At 49.7% G+C, this 20,430-nt stretch overlaps 1 protein-coding gene and 1 long non-coding RNA gene across 10 annotated transcripts in view; one reads left to right on the forward strand and one right to left on the reverse strand.

Annotated features, from left to right (window-relative positions):
• The window catches only part of ARHGEF2 (Rho/Rac guanine nucleotide exchange factor 2), a 48,676-nt gene that overhangs the window by 12,384 nt on the left and 15,862 nt on the right, over positions 1-20,430 (forward strand). For 3 of the 9 annotated variants that reach the window (XM_070785074.1, XM_070785067.1, XM_019953429.2), the window contains 4 exons: positions 3,227-3,265; positions 5,021-5,138; positions 5,778-5,817; positions 6,976-7,069. In XM_070785074.1, the coding sequence (XP_070641175.1) occupies positions 3,227-3,265; positions 5,021-5,138; positions 5,778-5,817; positions 6,976-7,069 (291 nt within the window). Of the gene's footprint in view, positions 1-3,226; positions 3,266-5,020; positions 5,139-5,777; positions 5,818-6,539; positions 6,669-6,975; positions 7,070-12,080; positions 12,289-12,462; positions 12,614-15,266; positions 17,682-18,954; positions 20,385-20,430 lie in introns of those variants that run through there. The other 6 variants (XM_070785070.1, XM_019953453.2, XM_019953444.2 and 3 more) reach the window with 6 other exon arrangements.
• On the reverse strand, positions 10,219-12,014 carry LOC139181613 (uncharacterized). Its single transcript, XR_011565419.1, has 2 exons — positions 11,920-12,014; positions 10,219-11,755 (listed from the first exon to the last, which is right to left on the reverse strand). It is a non-coding gene; the product is annotated as an uncharacterized lncRNA (long non-coding RNA).

The raw sequence follows: 20,430 nt of genomic DNA on the forward strand, positions 1-20,430 counted from the left end.
TACTTTTTTTTTAATCAAGATTTTATGGTGGCTCAGAGGTTAAAGTGTCTGCCTGCAATGCGGGAGACCTGGGTTTGATCCCTGGGTCGGGAAGATCTCCTGGAGAAGAAAATGGCAACCCACTCCAGTATTCTTGCCTGGAGAATCCCATGGACGGAGGAGCCTGGTGGGCTACAGTCCACGGGGTCACAGAGTCAGACACGACTGAGCAACTTCACTTTCACTTTATTGAAGTACAGTTGATTTACAATGTTTCAAGTGTATAGCAAAATGATTCAGTTGTACATGTATAGATAGGTAGGTATTCTTTTTCAGATCTATTTACATTATAAGTTATGGTCAAGTTTTTTTTTTTTTTTAAGATTTTAATTTTAGCCATTCTGGTGGGTGTTTTTGAATTGTCTCATTCTGGTTTTACGTTTCATGTCCCTGTTGAAAAATTTTACTGGGCACCTTTTCATATTCTCATTGGCCATCCAAATACATTGTTTTGTGAAATGTCTGTTCTAGTCTTTTGCTTAACATTTAAAACAGTTTGTCTTTCTCTTATTGATTTGTAAAAGCTCTTTATGTATTCTGGATTTGAGTCCTTTGCCAGATATGTGTATTGTGAATATCTTCTCACAGTCTTTGACTTGCATTTTTATTTTAATACTGTGTTTTAATAAACATGAGTTTTTAATTTAGATGAAGTCCAATTTATCAGTTTTTTAATGCTTAGTGCTTTTCGTCATGTTTAAGAAATCTTGCCTACCCCAAGAATGTGAAGATTTTTCTCTAATGTTTTTTTCTAGAAGCTTTATAGTTTTAGCTTTTCATGTTTAGGTCTGTGACTTATCTAGGTTCTAGTATATAGAAGAAATAAAAAAGTTTTGTTTTTTTTCCCCCATAAAAATATATATTTTCTTCATTAAAAAAACTTACTTTCTTACCTGAATTGCTGTGGCATCTTTGTTGAAAATCAAGTGGGTGCATTTGTGTGAGTCTGTTTCCGGAGTCTATTCTCTGTTGCATTGATCTATTTGTCTATTTTTATGCCAGTATCACATTATCTTAGTTAATGTAGCTTTATTATGAAAGTGAAAGTGTTAGTGGCTTAGTCATATCCAACTCTTTGTGACCCCACACCCACAGACTGTAGCCCGCCAGACCCCTCCGTCCATGAAGTTTCCCAGGCAAGAATACTGAAGTGGGTAGCCATTCCTTTCTCCATAGATGAGTTTTTTTTCTTACAAGTTTTATTTATTTATCTATTTTTTTGGCTAATGTAGCTTTTACTGTAAATCTTAAAAATGTAGTGATTTAAGTTCTCCAACTTTCTTACTTTTCTTTAAAATTATCTTGGCTATTCTAGGTCCTTTATATCTCTATATGAATTTTCTTTTCTTTTTTTCTTTTTTTATTATTATCTTATGAATTTTAGAACCAGCTAAAATTCTTGCTGAATTTTTATTGAGATTATGTTGGATTTAAAGATTAATTTAAGAAAAACAGACTTCTTTCTAATATTGAATCTTCTTATCCATGAAAAATGATATCTCTAGTTAGTTAGGCTTTCTAAACAATATGTCTTTTAACAAAGTATTAGTTTTCTTCATACAGGTCGTCAATCTTTATTAGATTTATTTCTATGTGCCGTATAGATTCTGTTGCTATTATAAATGCTTTCTTATATAAAGAAATTGTGTTAATTGTATTTTATAATTATTTTTGGTTTATAGAAATGTAGTTGAATTAATTATAGTTATTCATCTTGTTAACTCTCTTTTTTTCAGTTATAACAATTTGTGGATTTTCTTTTTGGCTTTTCTAAGTAGACAATTATGTCATCTTTAAATGAACTTTGTTTTCTTCTTTTCCAATAATTTCTTTCATTTCTTTTTCTTGCCCTACTGTGCTTGGCTAGGGGTCTATTGCAATGCTAAACAGTAATGGGGATAATGGCTATCCTTGTCTTTTAGAGGGAGTACATTTCATGTTTTACCATTAAAATTGATTTTTGGCTGTAAGGTTTTAAAAGATACTCTATCAAGTTAAAGGGCTTCCCTGGTGGCTCAGCTGGTAAAGAATCTGCCCACAACGCAGGAGACATGGGTTTGATCCCTGGATTGGGAAGATCCCCTGGAGAAGGGAACGCCCACACACTCCAGTATTCTGGCCTGTAGAATTCCATGGACTGTTGCAAAAGAGTCGGACACAACTGAGCTGAGCAACTTTCACTTCACTTCCTGAAGTTAAGGAAGATTCCTTCTATTGGTAACACTCAGGCCTTTGGTTTTACAATGAGTGAATGTTGGATTTTATCCTGTGATTTTTTTTTTTTGCTTTTACTGAGTTGGTAATGTTTTTTTCTCCTCTAATATTGTCATTGAGGTAAATTACATTTAAAGATTTTCCTCATCTTAAACCACCTTCATTTTTTAGGATAATTCCAACTCTTTCATGATGGATTCTCTTTCTTATGCGCTGCTGGAATTCATTTGTGGCATCAATTATCTATTGCTGCATAATAGATTAACCCCAAACTTAATGACTTAAAACAACCACCTTTTTTTCCCCCTCAGAGTGCTATGGATGGTTAATTTTGACTGAGCTTAGCTGGGTATTCTTCTGCCAGTTCTACGTGGCCTCACTTATGTGGTCACAGTTATCTGGTGGCTGAAAAGGACTGATGGTCAAGGATGGTGATATTCATGCCTGTGGGTTGTTAGGTTGCCTTGTTGTGATACTTTGGTTCTCATCCATATGGCTTCTCCATCACATGGAAATATCATTCTAAGTGGGCAAGAGAGGAAGCTTTGAGTTTCTTGAGGTATAGTCTCAAAAATCACATCATGCTACTTCTGTCACATTCTAGTCATCTTAGTAAGTCACAGGCCTGCCCAGATACAAAGAGTGAAGAAATAGATTCCTTCTTAATGGTAGGAGCTGTAAATAATTTGTGGCTATTAAGGCCATTTAAAATCTATTACAGTTTGCTAATATTTTGTTTGGAATGTTTGTACTTTGCATAAGAGAGATTGGCCCATAATTTTCCTTTGTCATATTGTCTACGTGTAGCTTAAGAATCAAGGAAAGGGTTTGAAAGTTTTTGTTTTCTATTCTTTGGAAGAGTTTGGATCAGTGTTCTATTGCTTGAAAGATCTATTCCTTGACTATAAAACTGTTTTGGCCTTGTGTGTTTTGTTTATAGAAAGATTAACTACTGATTCCATTTCTTTAATAGGACCATTCAGACTTTCTATTTCTTCTAGATTCAGTTTTGGTAAGTCATATATATATATTTTTTAAATAATTTATCTATTTTGTTTCCATTTTCAAAATTACTGGCATTAAGTTATAGATAGCATTATCTTTCTAGTCACCTTTTGCTCTTTCTATAGTTAGATCCACTTTTTCATTATACTTTTATTTGCACATCACTTTTATCAAAGTTTTGTCTATTTTATTGGCCTGTCTCTTGGCATTATTGATCCTATTTTATGCTGTTACAACTTCATTGATTTCTGCTTTTATCTTTATGATACCCTTTACCCTTTTTTCTATTTTCTTTGGGTTTGTTTTGTTGTTCTTTTATCTAACCTTTTAAGTTGGCATAGCTCATTAATTTTCAATTTTAAAAATTTCAATATAAGCATTTTAAAGTTATAAATTATCCTTGAGGTACATTTTGACCGTCTCCTACAAGTTTTGTTGAGTAGTATTTTCATTATTGTTGTTATAAAATATCTTTAAATTTCCATAATGATTTCTTCTTTGATCACCAAGTTTATTTGGAAGGGTATTTTTAAATTTCTAAATATATGGATATTTTTTTAAAAATTTGAAATATACATACAGAAAAGTATATAAAACATATCTGTACAATGTAATGAATAATTAGGAGGCAAACACTCATGTAACTACTCTAGGTTAAAAAAAAATAGAGTACCACCAAACCCAGAACCCCCATGGGGTCCCTCCCCACTCACAGCCCTCTCCTGATAGAGAGGACTACTTTCTTGACTTTCAAGGTCAGTTTTCCTTATAGATTTACCACATTTATGTGCATCTCTAAACAATATCAATAAGTTTTACCTGTTTTAAATTTTATATGAATGTGGCACCCCACTCCAGTACTCTTGCCTGGAAAATCCCATGGGCAGAGGAGCCTGGTAGGCTGCAGTCCATGGGGTCGCTAAGAGTCAGATACGACTGAGCGACTTCACTTTCACTTTTCACTTTCATGCATTGGAGGAGGAAATGGCAACCCACTCCAGTGTTCTTGCCTGGAGAATCCCAGGGACAGAGGAGCCTGGTAGGAGGCCGTCTATGGGGTCGCACAGAGTTGGACACTACTGAAGTGACTTAGCAGCAGCAGCAGCATCCATTATGTATATAAATTTTTTGTATCTTCATTCTTCCACTTGGCATTCTTTGTGAGGTTCATCTGTATTGTTGGGTGAACTATAGTCTGTTTATTTTTATTGTTGTATATATAAATATACCATAGATTCGTTATTCAGTCTGTTGTGAAAAGGGACTTCTGGATTGTTTCCTATGATCTCTCTGATAAAGATTATCTGAAGTATGTTAAATTTTGCCTTATGGACTGATATATAGCCAGTTTTTGTAATGTTCCAAGTAGGGTTGAGAAACAAAAAGGGTTTGAAAGATTGGGTGTGTAGTTTATGAATATTTCTATTCCCTATTGTTTTAAAACCAGACTGCCCCGTTTTTTTTTTCTTTTTTTTTCACTATCTGCCTGACCTCTGTAGATTGAGTTTGTCACTTTGGAAACCATTCAGGGTAAATCTTTTCTAGGATATATTCTATATTAAGGCAGCCTCGATTTGAGTTGCAACAGAGTGATGACTGCTAAATAGCAGGAATAACTTCCTAACTATTTCAAGTGGAATGTTCCAGATATGGGTAGTAGGGAGGGGTAGAAGGCCTGAAGGGCCTTTTGCTGTGGGAAAGTGAAGAGCCTGGGGGGAAGATGGTTGAAGCTTGGTCTTTGCATGAAGATTCTTGATTCTAGGATCAAGGTTCCTGTCACCCACCAGCTGGCCCTTTGGACCACTCAGCCACTGGTATGCTTTCCAAGTCTGTATCCATGAGTGGCATCAATTGCTTCTTGGGCTGCTCAGACCCAGCTGGTGAGTAAAAGTGGGGAGCAAAGCAGTGGTGGCCCCTTCTTCTGGCAGTCTCACCCCAGTCCTCAGAGCCAGCTGTAAATTTTGGGTTCAGAGGTCCTGCGTTGTGTTCAACCACACACCTTTGGAAACTCCAAAATGCCTTTATGCAAATGAGAGACCTGAATTCAAGACTTTGGTACTCTGAAACGCCTTTATGCAAATGAGAGATCTGAATTCAAGACTTTGGTACTCTCCTTCCAAGGAAGGAGAACACAGGACAGGAAGAGGCTCTCCAGGTTCCCCCTTCACCAGAGAGGGGGACAGTTACCTTCAACATGCCTTGTCATCAAGATGAGGCTTTGGGAGCTCAGAGTGAATCCTCTGTCCTTTCCACTCACCGGAAACAGAACTGTGACACTGGCCTCCAGCCTTTCTCCACACAACCCCCCAGGGCTCTGTTACCCTGGCTGCTAAGTCCTTCAGCTCTGCTCTGCTCAGACCCGCCCTCCTTCCCTGCTCCCCAGTGCCCGCCCTCAGGAATGGCGTCAGAGGCACCTGCAGCTTGGGAACCTGACCCAGGTGGAGCGGGTGGGGGAGGCAGCTCTGAGCGCCTTTGTCTGGCTTTAGCTGGACACCTCACGTCTCCTTTTGTGTTGGCAGGGAATTTGTCCCAGTCTTCTGGCACTGACCTGAGCCAAAGGTAAGTTTGGGGGATTCAGAGCCTCTCAAAGGCCTGGATGGGGGAGAGGCAATGGGACTGGGCCAGGAATTTTGTAGCCTCAAGGGTCTCTGCAACATTGCACCCCTTAACGTTTTTTGATCAAAGATCTCCAAATATCCTTCTCCTTGAACTGCAAAGAGTTGCCCTTCTTCTCATTGGGCAGGGAAGGCAAAGAAGGTTCCCGGTAGCTCCATGGGATGAGGAAGAAATTAGGGAAAGAAAAGGAGTATCTGGACCCCCAGGGTGTGTGTTGAGTAAGAGAGTGGAGGTTGATGGCTGCTGTCAGGGTCAGAAGGTTGGCTGCTGTACAATCTTAGGGAGAGACTGTGACCAAGGACCAATGGGGAGTGGCCCTAAGAAGAGGTGGGCATGGGCAGTTGAGCCCCTAGGGGAGAAGGCAGGGGCTGAAGGCATGTAGTTCAAGGACAGAGGTGGAGGCTGGGAGCTTTCAGTGTCTGTGTAAATAAGCATGCCGAATCAGCACCTGTTTGTTTGACTCCTGCAGCCAAAGTCTGATTAGAGTGGGTCAGCCCTCTGAGACAGTGTGGGTGTGTGAGCTGGGAATGGGCCCTTTAAGATATCAAGCTCTGATTTGTGGTCCTGAAAATCTCTAGCTGACACATCCTCCTGGCTCTGGGTTTGGGATTAGCTCATGGGATGGGGCTGATGAAATCCCAGGAAATTCAGTCCTTATTGGCGGTAGGCCCAGAGGCCCTTTCCACACAGCAGAGAGGGTCGTACACAGGGCTCTTGTTTTGTGGGGGAAAAACGTCCTCTTGGAGAGCCCACCACACCCCATATCATTTCCGTTGGGAAGCAGTATGAAAGAGGTTGGTCCTGGATTAGGGAGGAGGGGAGCGTCTGTATTTATCTGGGAGGAGCCTGGAGTTTCCCTCATATATAGAGGGGCCTGGGAAACTGTAGTGACCATAGCCAGAAAATCCCAGGAGATAGGGGGTGGGAGCCTCTTCTTTTTAAGTCCTCCTTCCCTTGTCCCCATCCTTCTCTCAGTCTTCCCCCTGTATCTCCATTTTCTCTCCCCTGGTTATGGCACCTTCATCCACCATATCTCTGGGAGTATCTTGTTCTTTTCCAGCTCTAGCTCCATCCCTTCACCTGTTCTTTTTCTCTCTGCAGCTGTAGCCAACTGGAACGGAGCTCAGGTACCTGGGCAGGCTCCTCCCTGCGACGGACACTCAGCTTGATCTTGGGCATGACCGGAAAGGCCAAGGTAGGAGTCAGGGGAACGGGAAGCCTGGGCCCCCTGCCCTCCCCAGTTCCCTTCCTCTCCACCTCACCACCTGCCCCCCTCCCCAGCTTCCCCCAGTAGGCAGAGACACAGGGCAATGGTTCAAGTTTTAAGGGAACACATTATGTCTCTCAGGCTCCCTCCCTATGTCCCAGTAAATCTCCTTTCCTCTGCTTTCCCCATGCCTCTAGCTTAGTAGCCAGCTGTAGACAGCTGGAAGAAGAGAAGGGCCAGGGCCTCGGAAGCTAAGGAGTGCCCTAGCCTTCCCTCTCTTTAGGCCCCACATAGCTAAGAGGTGGGCAGCAGAAATCTTAGCCATTGGACATAATGATGATAATAATTACAGCAACACTTTTTACTTCTTCAGAGAGTATTAGGGTTTGCAAAGTGCTTTTACACTCATAATTTTATGGGCGGATATAGCAGCTGAAGGACTTGAAATTAGACCATAGGGAGAGTGGAAGCCAGGAGTGTATGATTATGGAAGCGCACACACAGCGCCCACGTGGGGCTGTGTGCAATTCTGACCCCAGGAAGATGAAGGCACATTGCTCTCTTCCTTATTACCAACCCTCAGGCTCTGGTGAAACCGGGAGCTCTGCCTACTGCTTGAATTCATTTCTACTTTCTTCATTTACTGGCAGAATGAGCCATCCCCCTTTTCCTCTCCTGGCTTACCCAAGTATGCATGTATTTTCCCACCGGGGTAGCTTCTGAACATTGACAGAAACCCCAGACGAGACATCATCAGGTTCACCTGGAAACACCACAGGTTTCTACCCAGTAAGGTTCTCACCTGCCCACAGTGCCTGGGCCCTCTCTCTGTCAGTCTTTTAGCCAGGATTCTCCTTCCTCTGGGTAGGCAGGGAGGGCAGAAATGAAACCAGGTTCTTAGCACCTTCTCACCGCAGGCTGTAGTGAGAAGCTGAAGCATGAGATCAGGCAGTCTGAGACCAGAGCAAGCTGGGCACACTGAGGCTCCTTCTTGCCTCTTGGTGGGGAACAGAGCTCTCTAGGGAACAAAGCCAACACTGAGACCTTGGTTCTGGGGCCCCTCACCCCGCAGGCTCTCAGCGCAGAGTAGGAGTCTGATGGCAGAATCACCCTCTTTTCCTGCAATGTGAATGAGAGGGGAAGTCGATGCTGCCCAGGGGCCGTCTGGATCCCAGTTGGTTTTCATTTGCTCACCCTTGGCCTGGCAGTTTGGTGAGGGGATGAAAGGGAAAGTGGGCAGAGACGAGCCCAGGCCAGCAGCAGGAAGGACTAGCATCATCAGGACATTGTCCGCGTCACCTTTCCTCACCAGGGCTCTGGTCCTGTCTACCTGTTTCCCTCTTTGTCATCTCTTGGTTCATCTTGCTCCCACCCCCATGAATGTGTGTTCTTGAGTCACTAAATCTCTTCCTTTCCCCTCCTCCTAGCTCAGGATAGGGGCCATAAGCAGGTAAACACCAGAGGTGTGGCTGGAGAGCAGCTCAGTCAAGCATTGAAAGAAGGAAGTAGCTTATTTCTTCTTACTTGAGGAGCAATGTAAAGTTGACAACAACACTTTTACAGAGCTCAACTCATCTCATTTTTTAAAAAAATTCATTTTTGACTGCGCTGAGTCTTCACTGCTGCATGTGGGCTTTTTCTAGTTGCGAAGAGCAGGGGCTACTCTCTAGTCGTGGTGCCCGGGCTTGGCATTCGGCACCTTCTCTCGCGGAGCACAGGCTCTGGGCGCACAGGCTTCAGTGGAGCACCCAGGCTCAGTAGTTGTGACTTGCTGGTTCTAGGGTGCTCGGGCTTCAGTAGTTGTGGCACAGGGGCATGGGCTTAGTTGCTCAGAGGCATATGGGATAGTCCTGGACCAGGGATGGAACCCATGTCCCCTACACTGGCAGGCGGATTCTTATCCACTGCTCCACCAGGGAAGTCCTCATCTAATTCTTATAACACTCTGGCAAAGATAAGTATTTGAATTTCCATTTTATGGCAAGATATCTTAGAGGCTAAGCCACTTGCCCAAGACCCCACAGTTAGTAAGAGGTGTTGCTGTATTACAATGAACCTAGAGCTTTGACTATATACTGTCGCCTCTGCCTCTGTCAGTAAACCTACGGAACAGTTGATTTCCTCTCTTTACTTCTTCCACCATTTCTTCTTTTTTAAATATTTATGTACTAGGCTGTGCTAGGTCTTAGTTGCGGCATGCAGGATCTTTTAATTGTGGCCTTCGAACTGTGGGATCTAGTTCCCCAACCAGGGATTGAACCTGGGCCCCCTGCACTGGGAGCAAGGAATCTTAGCCATTGGACCACCAGGGAAGTCCCCTTCTTCCACCATTTCTGATGGATTAATCATCCCCTCCACAATACACAAGGGAACAAAGTAATAAGAAGTAAAACAAACCTCTTGGCCACCATAGGACTTGGGCCCAGGTATCTCTGTGGCTTTCTCTGCTCATCTACTGGACAAGACGCTGACAACCAGGTTCTTCTCTGGGATGGCCTCCCTACCCCTGAAATGTGGGGGACTTATCTGTCAAGTTAGGGCATCCCAAGTGGCACTAGTGGTAAAGAACCTGCCTGCCAGTGCAGGAGACATAAGAGACACAAGAGACATGGGTTCAATCCCTGGGTTGGGAAGATCCCCTGGAGAAGGAAATTGCAACCCACTCCAGTATTCTTGCCTGGGTACTCCCATGGGCAGAAGAGCCTGTCAGGCTACAATTGATGAGGTCACAGTCGGACACGACTGAGCACGCAGGCACTTCTCTGTCAAATTAAATAAGCTAAAGAAGGGGTGGTTACTTTTAGATTCTGGCAGAAATTAATATTGGCTTTTGTTTTTGTGTATCTAAGAAAATAATTTCAGAAAATCTGGGAGGCATCACTGGTAGAAGGAACAGGGACTGGGATGAAAACGGTTTGGAAGAAAGGTCAGGGGATGCCAAAGCAAAAGGAAAAGGGTTCACTATTCCAGAGGATACAGAAAGTAGAAATTAAGTCAAGCTGCAGGCCTAGCCCGCTAAAAGCACAGGTGTTCTTAAAGGTAGACTGAGTCCCTTTACCCACTCCCTAAGTCCCCTTCTTACTATTCACCTCTTAAGAGGAAGAAGAGGAAGGGTAAGAGGGAAGGTAACAAAGAGCAAATGGGTGGAAAGTTTATTGAAGATTGGGGTGGGAAACAGAAGAGGGCTATGAGATTAGGTCCTCTTCTTTCATATAGAGACCTTCTAAATTGCGTTTAGGGACTGAGATCCCTCACAGAACTCTGGGATTCAGGTCCTGGGTTTACTGCATATCCAGACTGGAGTTTGGCCCTTTAAGATTCCATCCTTAGCTTGCAGCACCCTCCTACCCCAGGCCTGGGAGAAAAGCCGAGGTCTCAGCCTACCCCTTGTCTCTGGGCCCCCAGTGGGCGGAGCCTTGCGGCTAGGATTCTGGCTTCTGGCTGTCTGTTTTTAAATTTAGTACATTCCTCAGCCCTGGCCGCCCACTGGGGGGAGGTAAGTCTGGGGTAATGGGTCTAGGAGCTTCAAGACCGCTGCTTTTGGGAGAGTTCCTAGGGCCTTCCTGTAGGTCTCCCCTGCAGGTGCAACCCTGGAGAAGTCAGCCTCCCTGATGGCCCTGGGAAGTCCCTTCTGCTTTCTAGTTTCCATTCAGCCTAGAACTGGGCATGGTTGTTTTCTCTCCTTTTTTTCTGGTCTTTGCTATATAAGGATCCTAAACAGGGGAATGGGTGAAGAAAGAGGTGAAGGAGTTGCTAGGCAGGAGGGGAAGTCAGAGGAGCAGTGTGGGGGTGAAGAGCCCAAGGAGCTCAGCCAGTGGTGAGGCAGTGGAGCCCAAAATAGTGGCAGAGGCTAAAATTGGCACCTACAAGAGTGCTGAGCTGGGCTTAAAACCTGCAGCCAGGCCCTGCTGCTGAAGCCCTGCAGGGAGCCGCTGGGTCTGGGTTGGGCCTCCTCTCCTCCCCTCCTTCCTCCACACCTTTGAGGACCAGAGTCAGGCAGCACCCTACAAACTTAAGATGCTCTGTTCCAGGACTCTCTGTGCTTTTGGTTGCTCCAGAGACACGGAAGTTCTGAGAGGTAGAAATGAAGGGCAATGTGAATGATTATAATTCTAGGGGAGGAGGTGTTTCCCCCAAAAGGTGGAGGTTGCCTCAGGCTGGGGCAGAGTTTCCAGAGAGTGTGTCCCACTCCACCGCTCCTCCTCGTGGAGACATGGGCCATTCTCCAGTGGGGCAGATTGGCTGCTGGGCTTTCTGGTTCTGGTCTAACTGGCAACAGAGAGAACTGGGGTTAGACACAAGGAAGGACTTCCTCAGCGTCTTGGTCCCACAACCCCTGGCCCCAAGCCGTCGGTGGAGGCAGAAGCAGGAGGGAAGGGGGTGGGCAGAGTGCCGGCCTGGAAGGCCCCAGAGAGGCTTGGGGCTTGGGGAAGGACTCTCTCCTCTCGGATTCTTCCTCCAGGCCCTGTAAAGAACTAAAACCCAGCCTTTAGTTCCCCTTTGATTTCTCCGCCCTCTCCCCACCCCTGCCCCGATCGTAAAAGGGGGGGTCGGTCGGCTCTGGCCTGCTTTGATGGGCCCCCAAAGGCCAGGAAGGAACTGGTCCGGATTCCCTGGAGAGCTGGGAACGGCTGGAATCCTCCGGCCCGCGGGTCTTTCTAGACTGATGGACTGCTTTGGGGGAGGAGAAGGGGAAGGGGAAGAAGATGAACGTGGGGTGAGGGCTACGGGGCCGGCCAGGGAGGGTTTTAGGAAAACTGCAGCCGAGGCGGCTGGGGTTAGAGACACCCCCCCCCCACCCCGCACCCCAACACACACACACACACACAGGCACACACCGGCGCTGGACCTCCAGTCCACGACCCCGTGTACTCGTGCGAGCCGCCCCTCCACTGACCGAGGCGTCCCGTCCCGTCCGGCGCGCGGCACTCCGCCCTCCCTCCGCCCCGCCTCCCCCCTTCCTGAGCTCGGGCGGGGGTGGAGACTCGGGTTTGAGGAACTGGCGCTGGGTGCTGGGCGAGGGGAGTCAGACTTCCTGTCCCCCAGACTGACGCGTGCGGGGCAGACCCCTCCCCGCCCTCCCCCCACAATAGCCGGACGCCTGGGTCCGCGCCGCATCCTCCCGGGCGCCCCTCCATTGGATTATGTCTCGGATCGAATCCCTCACACGGGCGCGGATCGACCGGAGCAGAGAGCTGGCCAGCAAGGTGGGCTCTGAAACCCCTGTCCCTCCCGCCCGCGGTCCTTGGGGTGCCCTTCGATCCCCGGCACCGGCGCGGCGCTCCCGGGTCTCCCCGCCTGCTTTCTGGGCGCCAAAATCGGGCGGAGCGATGGCCGGGAAAGCGGCGGGACGCGGTGGGTGGGGACTGTGAGTGAGTGGGGAGGGGGCTGGGGGAGCCGTCGACGCGACCCGCGCCTCCGTCTCTGAGCTGATTCTCCGCTGGGATCCCGGGAGAGAGCGGGCCAGGGGTTGGGCTGCTTCCGATCCGGCGGGACTCGGTGTTTTGGGCCGCGTGAAAGAAAGTTGCTCCGGTAAGGGACGGAGCGGGAACAGGGAGGTGTGTGTGTCGCGGGGGTGGGCGCGGTGAAGGCTCTCGGAGACCCCCTCTCCCAGGGTCCCACCAGGGTGCTCTCTGTGTACCCCCTCCCCGCCCCCCTGCAGTCGCTGGCGCGGTCGTTCCCTCTTTGTCCCCGCCATCCGGCCGAGGGGTGGGAGGGGGTGGTTTCCCAGCTTCCTCCCACCACCAACACCACCCGCATCACCACCCGTGCAAGACAAAAGTCAGCTCCTCCTCTCCTCGCAGATGGACTTTCCAGCTGTGATTCAGTTCTCCCCAGCGGTGGGCGGGTGACTGGGGTCAGGACAGCGTAGGGACAGCTTACTTCCCCCCAAGCCATCACCCTCAGGTGAAGGGAGCAGAGGTCTTTGTGTAGCTAGGATCCTTTCTTCCATCCTTAGGAAGGTTCCTGGGCACCCCAGTTCCTGAAACATCAGGGTCCCCCACCCCTTTTTGCCCCACCAGCTTCCCGAAATAACCTGAAACCTTTAGGCTGACCCACTTGGCACTGTGCCCTCCTCCCTCCTCCCCACCTCTGCTCTTAGCTCTTCATCTTGGGACGGTTCTGTCATTTCTAGAGTTTGGATATATAATTAGCCTAGTCCCCCAACCCTATCTGGAGCTCTTGGCCACTCCTTTCCAAGTATCTTTTTTTTCTGCTTTTGTACCCAGGCCCACTGCCAAAGACTGTGACCTCTCCACACCTCAGCCCCCAGGAAATGATGAAGCTGACTTGTATGTGAATAAGTGAGAGCTGGGAGGAAGGTGGTGCATGCAGGCAGCACCTCCCAGCTGCCTTAGGCAGCCACACTATACCCATTATTGGAAAGGCCAAGACCCAGTCCATAGCTGGTTTAATCTCTGGCCTCTTTCCAATCCCAGTGTTCTGCCCTGGCAGGCAGCCTATGCTGATCACCATCACTGTCTTCAGACATGGGGGCAGCACTCCTTTGGAGCCCTCAAAGATGATGGAACCCTTTTCCTCCACTTCCCTCCTAGCTCCTAGCCTGGCCACCTATCTAGAGACCAAGTTGGGAGAGAGTCTGTCCTGGAACTTTTCCTTAGGGGGGCTGGGTTAAGGTTCTGCTGACAGGAAAGCAACTGGGGGTTTGGGTAGGGCCTAAGACAAACAGAAGTCCAGAAGAGTGGCGGCTGAAGTGCCGTGAAACAGCGGGGTGGCAGGCAGGCTCTTCCCAGCCCTGCGCCAGGCCAGGCCCCAGCTATGAAAGTCTGTTTATTTTTCAACCGTTTGAGCTGAGACTCTGGAGTAGAGCCAAGGGGGGAGGAGAGGTTTTTTGAAACCACGGAAATTTGGTTCCACCCTAAAAAGGAAAGCCGTGGGGGCACCGATGAGGGGCTATAGACAGGGATTCTGGGAAGGTAGATACTGGGGTCCCTTTTCCGTTATTGAGAGGAGTTGGGGAGCCAGATAACTGGGTCCTAATGTCTTGTGGGGGGTTTGCATTTGTTTGTTTTGTTTTTGGTCATTGGAAGGACTGGGAATCTAGAAGCTTGACTTTTTCCATCCTGGGGTCCTGGGGCTGATCTTGGTTTGGGGGGTGTTGGGAATCTGATTGGGGGTGGGGATGTGGGGGGCTGAGTGGGTAGATCTGAGAGGGCATGGAGGCCACTGGAGGAGGGTGCTTGTCAGTTTGGGCTGGTCGGAAGGGGAGGGCCACCTCCGGAAAACTGTGGTTACAGAAGAGGGGAGTTGGTTCTTAGCCAACAAACCCTGGATCCCCTCTTCCCCCTCCCCCAAGCACACCAGCTGTCTCCTTTCTTTTTATACTGCGGTGGGAAGGAGAGGGGGCCTGCTGGAAATGAGATAATTTGAGGAAGATGGTCTCCCCTGCTGCCTATTTGGGGGGATGCTTCACAGCAGGTCCTGACAGCCCCCGCCCCCCACCATTCCTTGCCTTCCTCCTTGGGACTTCCTTGAAGAAGAAGGAATTTAAGTGGAACCTGCCGCTTTCTCCTTCCCACTCTCCTGGAGTCTATGCAGCTCCCGCATCACCACCCATGACTCCTTTCTCTTTTCACTCCATTTCTATTCTTCCAGGCTGTCTTCAGTCCTCCACCCCCTCATTCTCTGCGCTCTACTTCTTACCTTCATAGGCCCCAAACCCCAGAGGTCCCTCTTCTGTCTTTCCTCCTCTGTTCCCACCTTCCTCCTCCCCCAAACCTTAACTGTCTCCTCTCTCAGAACAAAGAGTCCTTTCCTCCCTAGAAGGAAGCAGGGACCAGAGGATCAGGGATGGCTCTGGAGGCTAGGGGGTCCCCCTGGAATCTAAAGGACCCCAGCTTTGGAGCGTGGTGGTGGGGGAGAGGAGAGAGACTATTTCTTTGTTCTGACTGTTGGAGAGGTGGCTGGCTTTGTGTGCGGGACTGGGAGTGGAACCGGAGAGGAGGGCTGGGGGAGCCCTGGAGGGAACTGGCGGTGCTGGCAGTCTGGGAGGGAAGTTGAAGAACTAGGGGGTCTCCGGAGAGGCTGAGGCCTTGCGGGGCATAGGAAAAGATTCTTGGGGCCTTAGAGGTTAGGAAAAGAGCTGAGGGGGAGGGGAGAAGCAAGGATGGGGGAAGGGAGTGTAATGCTTAAGGTAGTGGCTGAGTGACTCCAGGGGGTCGGATGGCGCCTAGAGAGGGACGTGCCTGGGCTGCCCGAGGGATTTCAAGAGGGGTTCAGTCTCAGTCCCTCTGGCTTTCCTGGAACCCCTGACCTTGGAGTCAGGGACGGCAGATCTGAAAGAGTGAGTCCCGTGTGTGCACATGTCCTGTCCTGTGTGTTGGTGTGGGTGTCTGTGTCTGTCTGTCTGTCCCCAGATGCTCTGGGTCACTGTTTGAATGATGGTCACCAAAGTAGGGGGCTCATTGCACTCTGGACGTGAGGAAGTAGTTCCATTCTTAGCTCAGTCTCTCCTTTGAAGTATCATCTAGGAACGAGAGGGAGCAGATTGGTCATGGTTCCTGGAGCTGATCGGAAAAATGGCTGAGAGGTGCTGGCTGGACCCTTCTGGGTTTGTTTATGTCTCCTTGGGGGAGGGTGGGGGAGGGGCTGCAGGCAGCAGCTGCCCCCCTCCCAACTCAGCCGGCCTGCCCTGTGCCAGGAGGGCAGGGAGTCCTGGCACAGCTATTGTTCGCCTGCACAAATGCCCGTCTGTTTGCATCACTGCCCCCCTCCATCTCTGCTTGTCTTTCTCTCCTGACCCGACAGGTGTGGCCTGGTGGGGGGGCAAGCTGGGTTTCAGGATGCCTGAGTCTTATGCTTTCCAGCCCAACTTTATTCCCTATGGCCCTCAGCACCCCTCTTCTGCTCCACTCGTGTGCCCACCCCCACCGTCTGCTATCTCATCTTCATTCATCAAGCAAGCGTTTATTAAGTGCCTTTGTGTGTTCAGCGATGTCTTTTTGTGTTATGTTGCTGGCTTTGGTGTTAACGTTTCGATTTGGCCGCCGTCTCCTCAGCCTCCTGCCTTCATCTTATCCATGGAAGCTCATAAAGGAAGCAAAGCCTGGCTGAGATCACCCCACACCCTCTTCTCAGTCCCATGGCCAGGAACCCCCTCTCGCATTTCCCAGCCCTAGAACCCATCCCTCAGGACTCATGGCCCTTTGCAGCCTATGACTCTGAACCCCTGCTGTCCAGGGTCTAAGCCACAGTTGACTTGAAACCTGGTAGAACCTTCCAGGGACCTTCTGGGCATCAAGCACGGCCTGGACAGAGACTGTACCACCTTGGGGAAGAGGCTGCTACCCCTTGCCCAGAGGTCATTCTCAGCATCATGTGACCTCCAGAGGTCTTGGTTTGGACATACCTGATGGAGGAACAAGGACACTGAGAGTTTAGGCTCCGTTTGGAGAGGCTCTCACTCCTCTGGGTCAGCTCCGCCACCCTCTGCTGCCCGCTAGGGAACACAGGAAGCCAAAGTCCTGGCTCTGGCATCTGTGGCCTTTGCATATGTCACTGCCTTACTCATCTCTCGCCTGGGAGCCTAAGCCAGAGGAAGGGGAGACTGCCTGTGTGTTTGAGCCAGCAGCCTCAATGCCCTCTGCCATTTGCCTAGTCTTTCTCCAAAATGACCAAGGTCTGGGATGACAGTGGAAAGGAAAGTCTTCTTCTGACTTTCAGAGGATACCATCTGAGCCTAAATTCAAAGGAATTAGGAGTGAAGTTCTGGGAGGAGGGAGGAAAGACTAACAAGAGAGGAGGAGACCAGAATTCCCTGGTGGTCCAGTGGTTAAGACTCCACGCTTCCAGGGCACAGGGCACAGGTTCAATCCCTGGTCAGGGAACTAGGATCTCACAAGTGCATGGCTCAGCCAAAGAGAGAAAGAGAGGAGGCGGAAGGGGAGACTGAAAGCTCTGAAGCTGTGGTAAAGAATGAGGGGATCCCTAGAGCAGGGGCAAGGGTGCTGCTAGGACCCCTTGTCTTGGTGTCTTGGCCATCCATCCGTCCTTCTTTACTTCCTCTCTTCCCAAGCATACGTTGAGTGCCTGTTATGTTCCAGCCCTTGTGCTTGGTGCTTACCCGTGCTTTATTCACTCCATCCTTGATGCAGCAGTGGCGGAGATGCAGGCTGTGTAGCAAGACCTTCTGTGAGGGTTTGTAAGAAAGCAGGACTCTGGACGCTGGACGTAGAGGACTGAACCAAGCAGGAAGGGCCTCTGAGTGTGCGAGTGGTTGTTGTGGATTGGGGAGTAATGGGCCCTTTTCTTGGTGGACAGATGGGGTCGTGAGGTGAAGGGCTGTCCTGCTGGCTGGTGGCAGGCAGGTAACAGGGGTGATCTTAAGAATACTTGGAAAGAGGGCAGAGAAGCACACAGGGCCATTGACAGGGAGCAGGCCGCCTTGGGGTGCAGGCCCTGTGTCCTTCTTGCCTCACCAGCCTGAGCCCTTGGGGAGGGTGCAGACTGCCTCCAGGACAATAGCACTAGGCAGTGCCAGGGCCGCTCGCTGCCGGGCAGTGTCTGTGTTGGGATGTGCTGCTGCTGTGGCTGCTGCCCGCTGCTGGCCCACCTAGACAGGGGGTCCCTTGGAGAGAGGGTGAGTGTTGGGAGGCGGAGGAGGCTGGGCCCTTGGAGCCAGAGAGGGAAGGTCCACAAGAGTCCCTGTCCCCTGGCGGCCCCGGTCCTCTCGCCCTCTTTCCCCGCCTCTTCCCCAGGTGAGTGCTCCTGGAGGCCTGAGGGCAGAAGGCAGAGGGCAGAGGTCGGGGGAGAAAGGGAGTTGTAGCAGCTCTGTAGCGGATCTGCAGGACTGCATCTGCAGGACTGCCCATTTTGGAGCTGACCCTGCTTCAGATATGTCACTTTTTTTTTTCTTAATGTAGTTGATTTACCTTATTATATTAGTTTTAGTATTTTTACAGATTATGTATGCTCCATTAAAGTTATTACAAGATAATGGCTATAACTTCCTGTGTTATACAATACATCCTTGCTTCTTTTCTGTTTCGGTTTTTTTTTTTTTTGGTCATGCTGTATGGATTTTAGTTCCCCAACCAGGGACTGAACCCTCAGCAATGAAATTGCAGAGTCCCAACTACTGGACCACTAGGGAATTCCCTGCTCATCTATTTTATACACAGGAGTTTGTATCTCTTAATCCCCTACCCCTAATTTTCCCCTCCCCATGTTGCTCTTTTTAATATGGTCACGGTTTTTTGTTTGCTTACTTTTAATTCAAACATAACAATTCCTCAAACTTTTCTCTTTGTGGGAGGGCAGGTGAGGAGAAGAGAAGGCAGAGTGTAGGGCAGTGAGCTGTTTGGACTTGGACTTTGAGGTTCTATGGTGGTGGTGGTTTAGTTGCTAAGTCCTGTCTTAGGGACCCCATGGACTGTGGCCTGGCAGGCTCCTCTCCATGGGATTCTCCAGGCAAGAATACTGGAGTGGGTTGCCATTTCCTTCTCCAGGGGGTCTTCCCGACCCAGGAATCGAACCTGGGTTTCCTGCACTGCAGGCAGACTCTTTACCGACTGAGCTATGAGGGAAGTCTCCCAGGTTCTATAAGGCCATTTTATTCAGAGGAGGATTGGATTTCCTAAAGAGCTATAATTTGGAGCTGGGCATATGGCGGTTAGACCAAAGAGAGAATTTTCTAGTGGTCCAGATAGGTAGGTACCAGAAAAGAAAGAGGGAGGTTACAGTGAGAGGTTGGTGAGCTTCCCTGACAAGGCCTAGGAGGAGGGGGGGGAGAGGCCAAGAGCAGCAAGGGTGGGAAGGAGGTGGGAGGCCAGGGATGGGAAGGAGAGGGTGTTGTAGGAAGAGCAGGAGGCTGGGAGGGGAGGAGAAAGGGAAAATGGGTGATTGGTGGGGCATGACCTCGAGACCTCCAGGCTCTGCTCACCATCAGACACACCTGGACTTCTGAGGGTCGGCGGGAGAGAGAGGGATCTTGGGGCACCAGGAAGCCCTGAGACCCTCGGGCACCACAGTCCAGTGCCCTCTGGCCCCTGTGCTGTTGACTCATACTGTCCCTCCGCACTTCCCTTTTCCACCCTCGCCCCAAGCCAGTGCCTCTCTTCCCTTCCCCCACCTCCTAACTGCTAGAGTGACCTCAGCTGAGAGTCAGGACTGGGTTCCCCACCCCCAAGTCCAGACTGCGGATTCTCCTCTGAGTTTTGATTGGCTGTCCCAGGGCCCCACACAGCATCATCTGACTTGGGGCTCATTACCCTCGGCCATCAGTATCTGGCCATCAGGATCTCGCTCTTCGGTTTCTGAGAGAGGCAGGGAGGCCTTGCAAGGAGTGGTCTTGTCATCTCTGCTTCCTGCTCTCAGTTCTCTAAGAGTGGAGGGAAAATCCAGGGATCTGAGGTGACCACTGAGGAGGGTCCTGGAATGGGTGTAAAGCACGGTGTCCCATCTTCTCATCTCCTCAGGTTCAGGGAAAGCTCAGGGGCCTTGAGGAAGGACAGAAAAGAGGTCAGGGAGAAGGACTTGACCTGCAGAGGTGGGGGTCGGGGGGTGAAGCAGGAGATGAGAAAGCTGATGGGAAATGCCTGCTTCTGAGATTGTGCAGACAAGCCCAGAGAGTGCCCCATCCAGACAGAGCAGGGCAGGAGGAACTGGCGCTGCAGCTGGGATGGAGGGCGGATGCCAGAAAGGACTTCCTAGACGAACTGGGTGAGGAGGAAGAAGGGAGCGATCCTAGGATTTGGAGGGGAGCGTGAGAAGGATAAAAGTTAAAACTGCAGAAGAGACTTCCTGCCAGGAATGAGACCTTGATGGCCAAGTTTCCTTTCTTAAAGATCCCAGAGAGAACAAGTGAAGAGACTGAAACCAGGCTCCTCCTCCCTGAGGTTAGCGGGGGACATGCTGCCTCCTGCAGAGGGGCCCTTCGTCCCTGGGCTGAGCAGACTGGGCTGAGCAGACGTGGAGGCCTCTAAGGTTTGGGACCTCCTGTTGAGGGTGGCAGTGGAGGCATCCTGCCCCCTTCAGCCAATCTGATAAGGGGCTCTCCTGCCCCCCCACTGTGACTGCCACTGCCACGGAGACAGCGGCTCCACCACCGGTTGTCATGGTTATAAGAGGAGCTAACTCCCATAGATTTGAAAGCACTGGTGAGCTGGCACCTTCTGCTTTGCCTGCTCTCCCCTCCTCTCTGCGCATCTTCTCCCGGCACAGAGAAGAGAGTACAGCAGCTTGGGGGCGAGCAGAGCTAGAGCCGGGAGGTGGAGTGAGGACGCGGAGGTCTAGAGCTGTGGCGATGAGCGGCAACAGGAGGCAACCCAGCCGCAGGGGCCAGGTAGGTCAGGGGCCAGCTCGGCCCTTGGGGATGGCCAGTCACTCCT

Source organism: Bos indicus, chromosome 3 (assembly GCF_029378745.1).
Source record: "Bos indicus isolate NIAB-ARS_2022 breed Sahiwal x Tharparkar chromosome 3, NIAB-ARS_B.indTharparkar_mat_pri_1.0, whole genome shotgun sequence".
NCBI classification, from domain to species: domain Eukaryota; kingdom Metazoa; phylum Chordata; class Mammalia; order Artiodactyla; family Bovidae; genus Bos; species Bos indicus.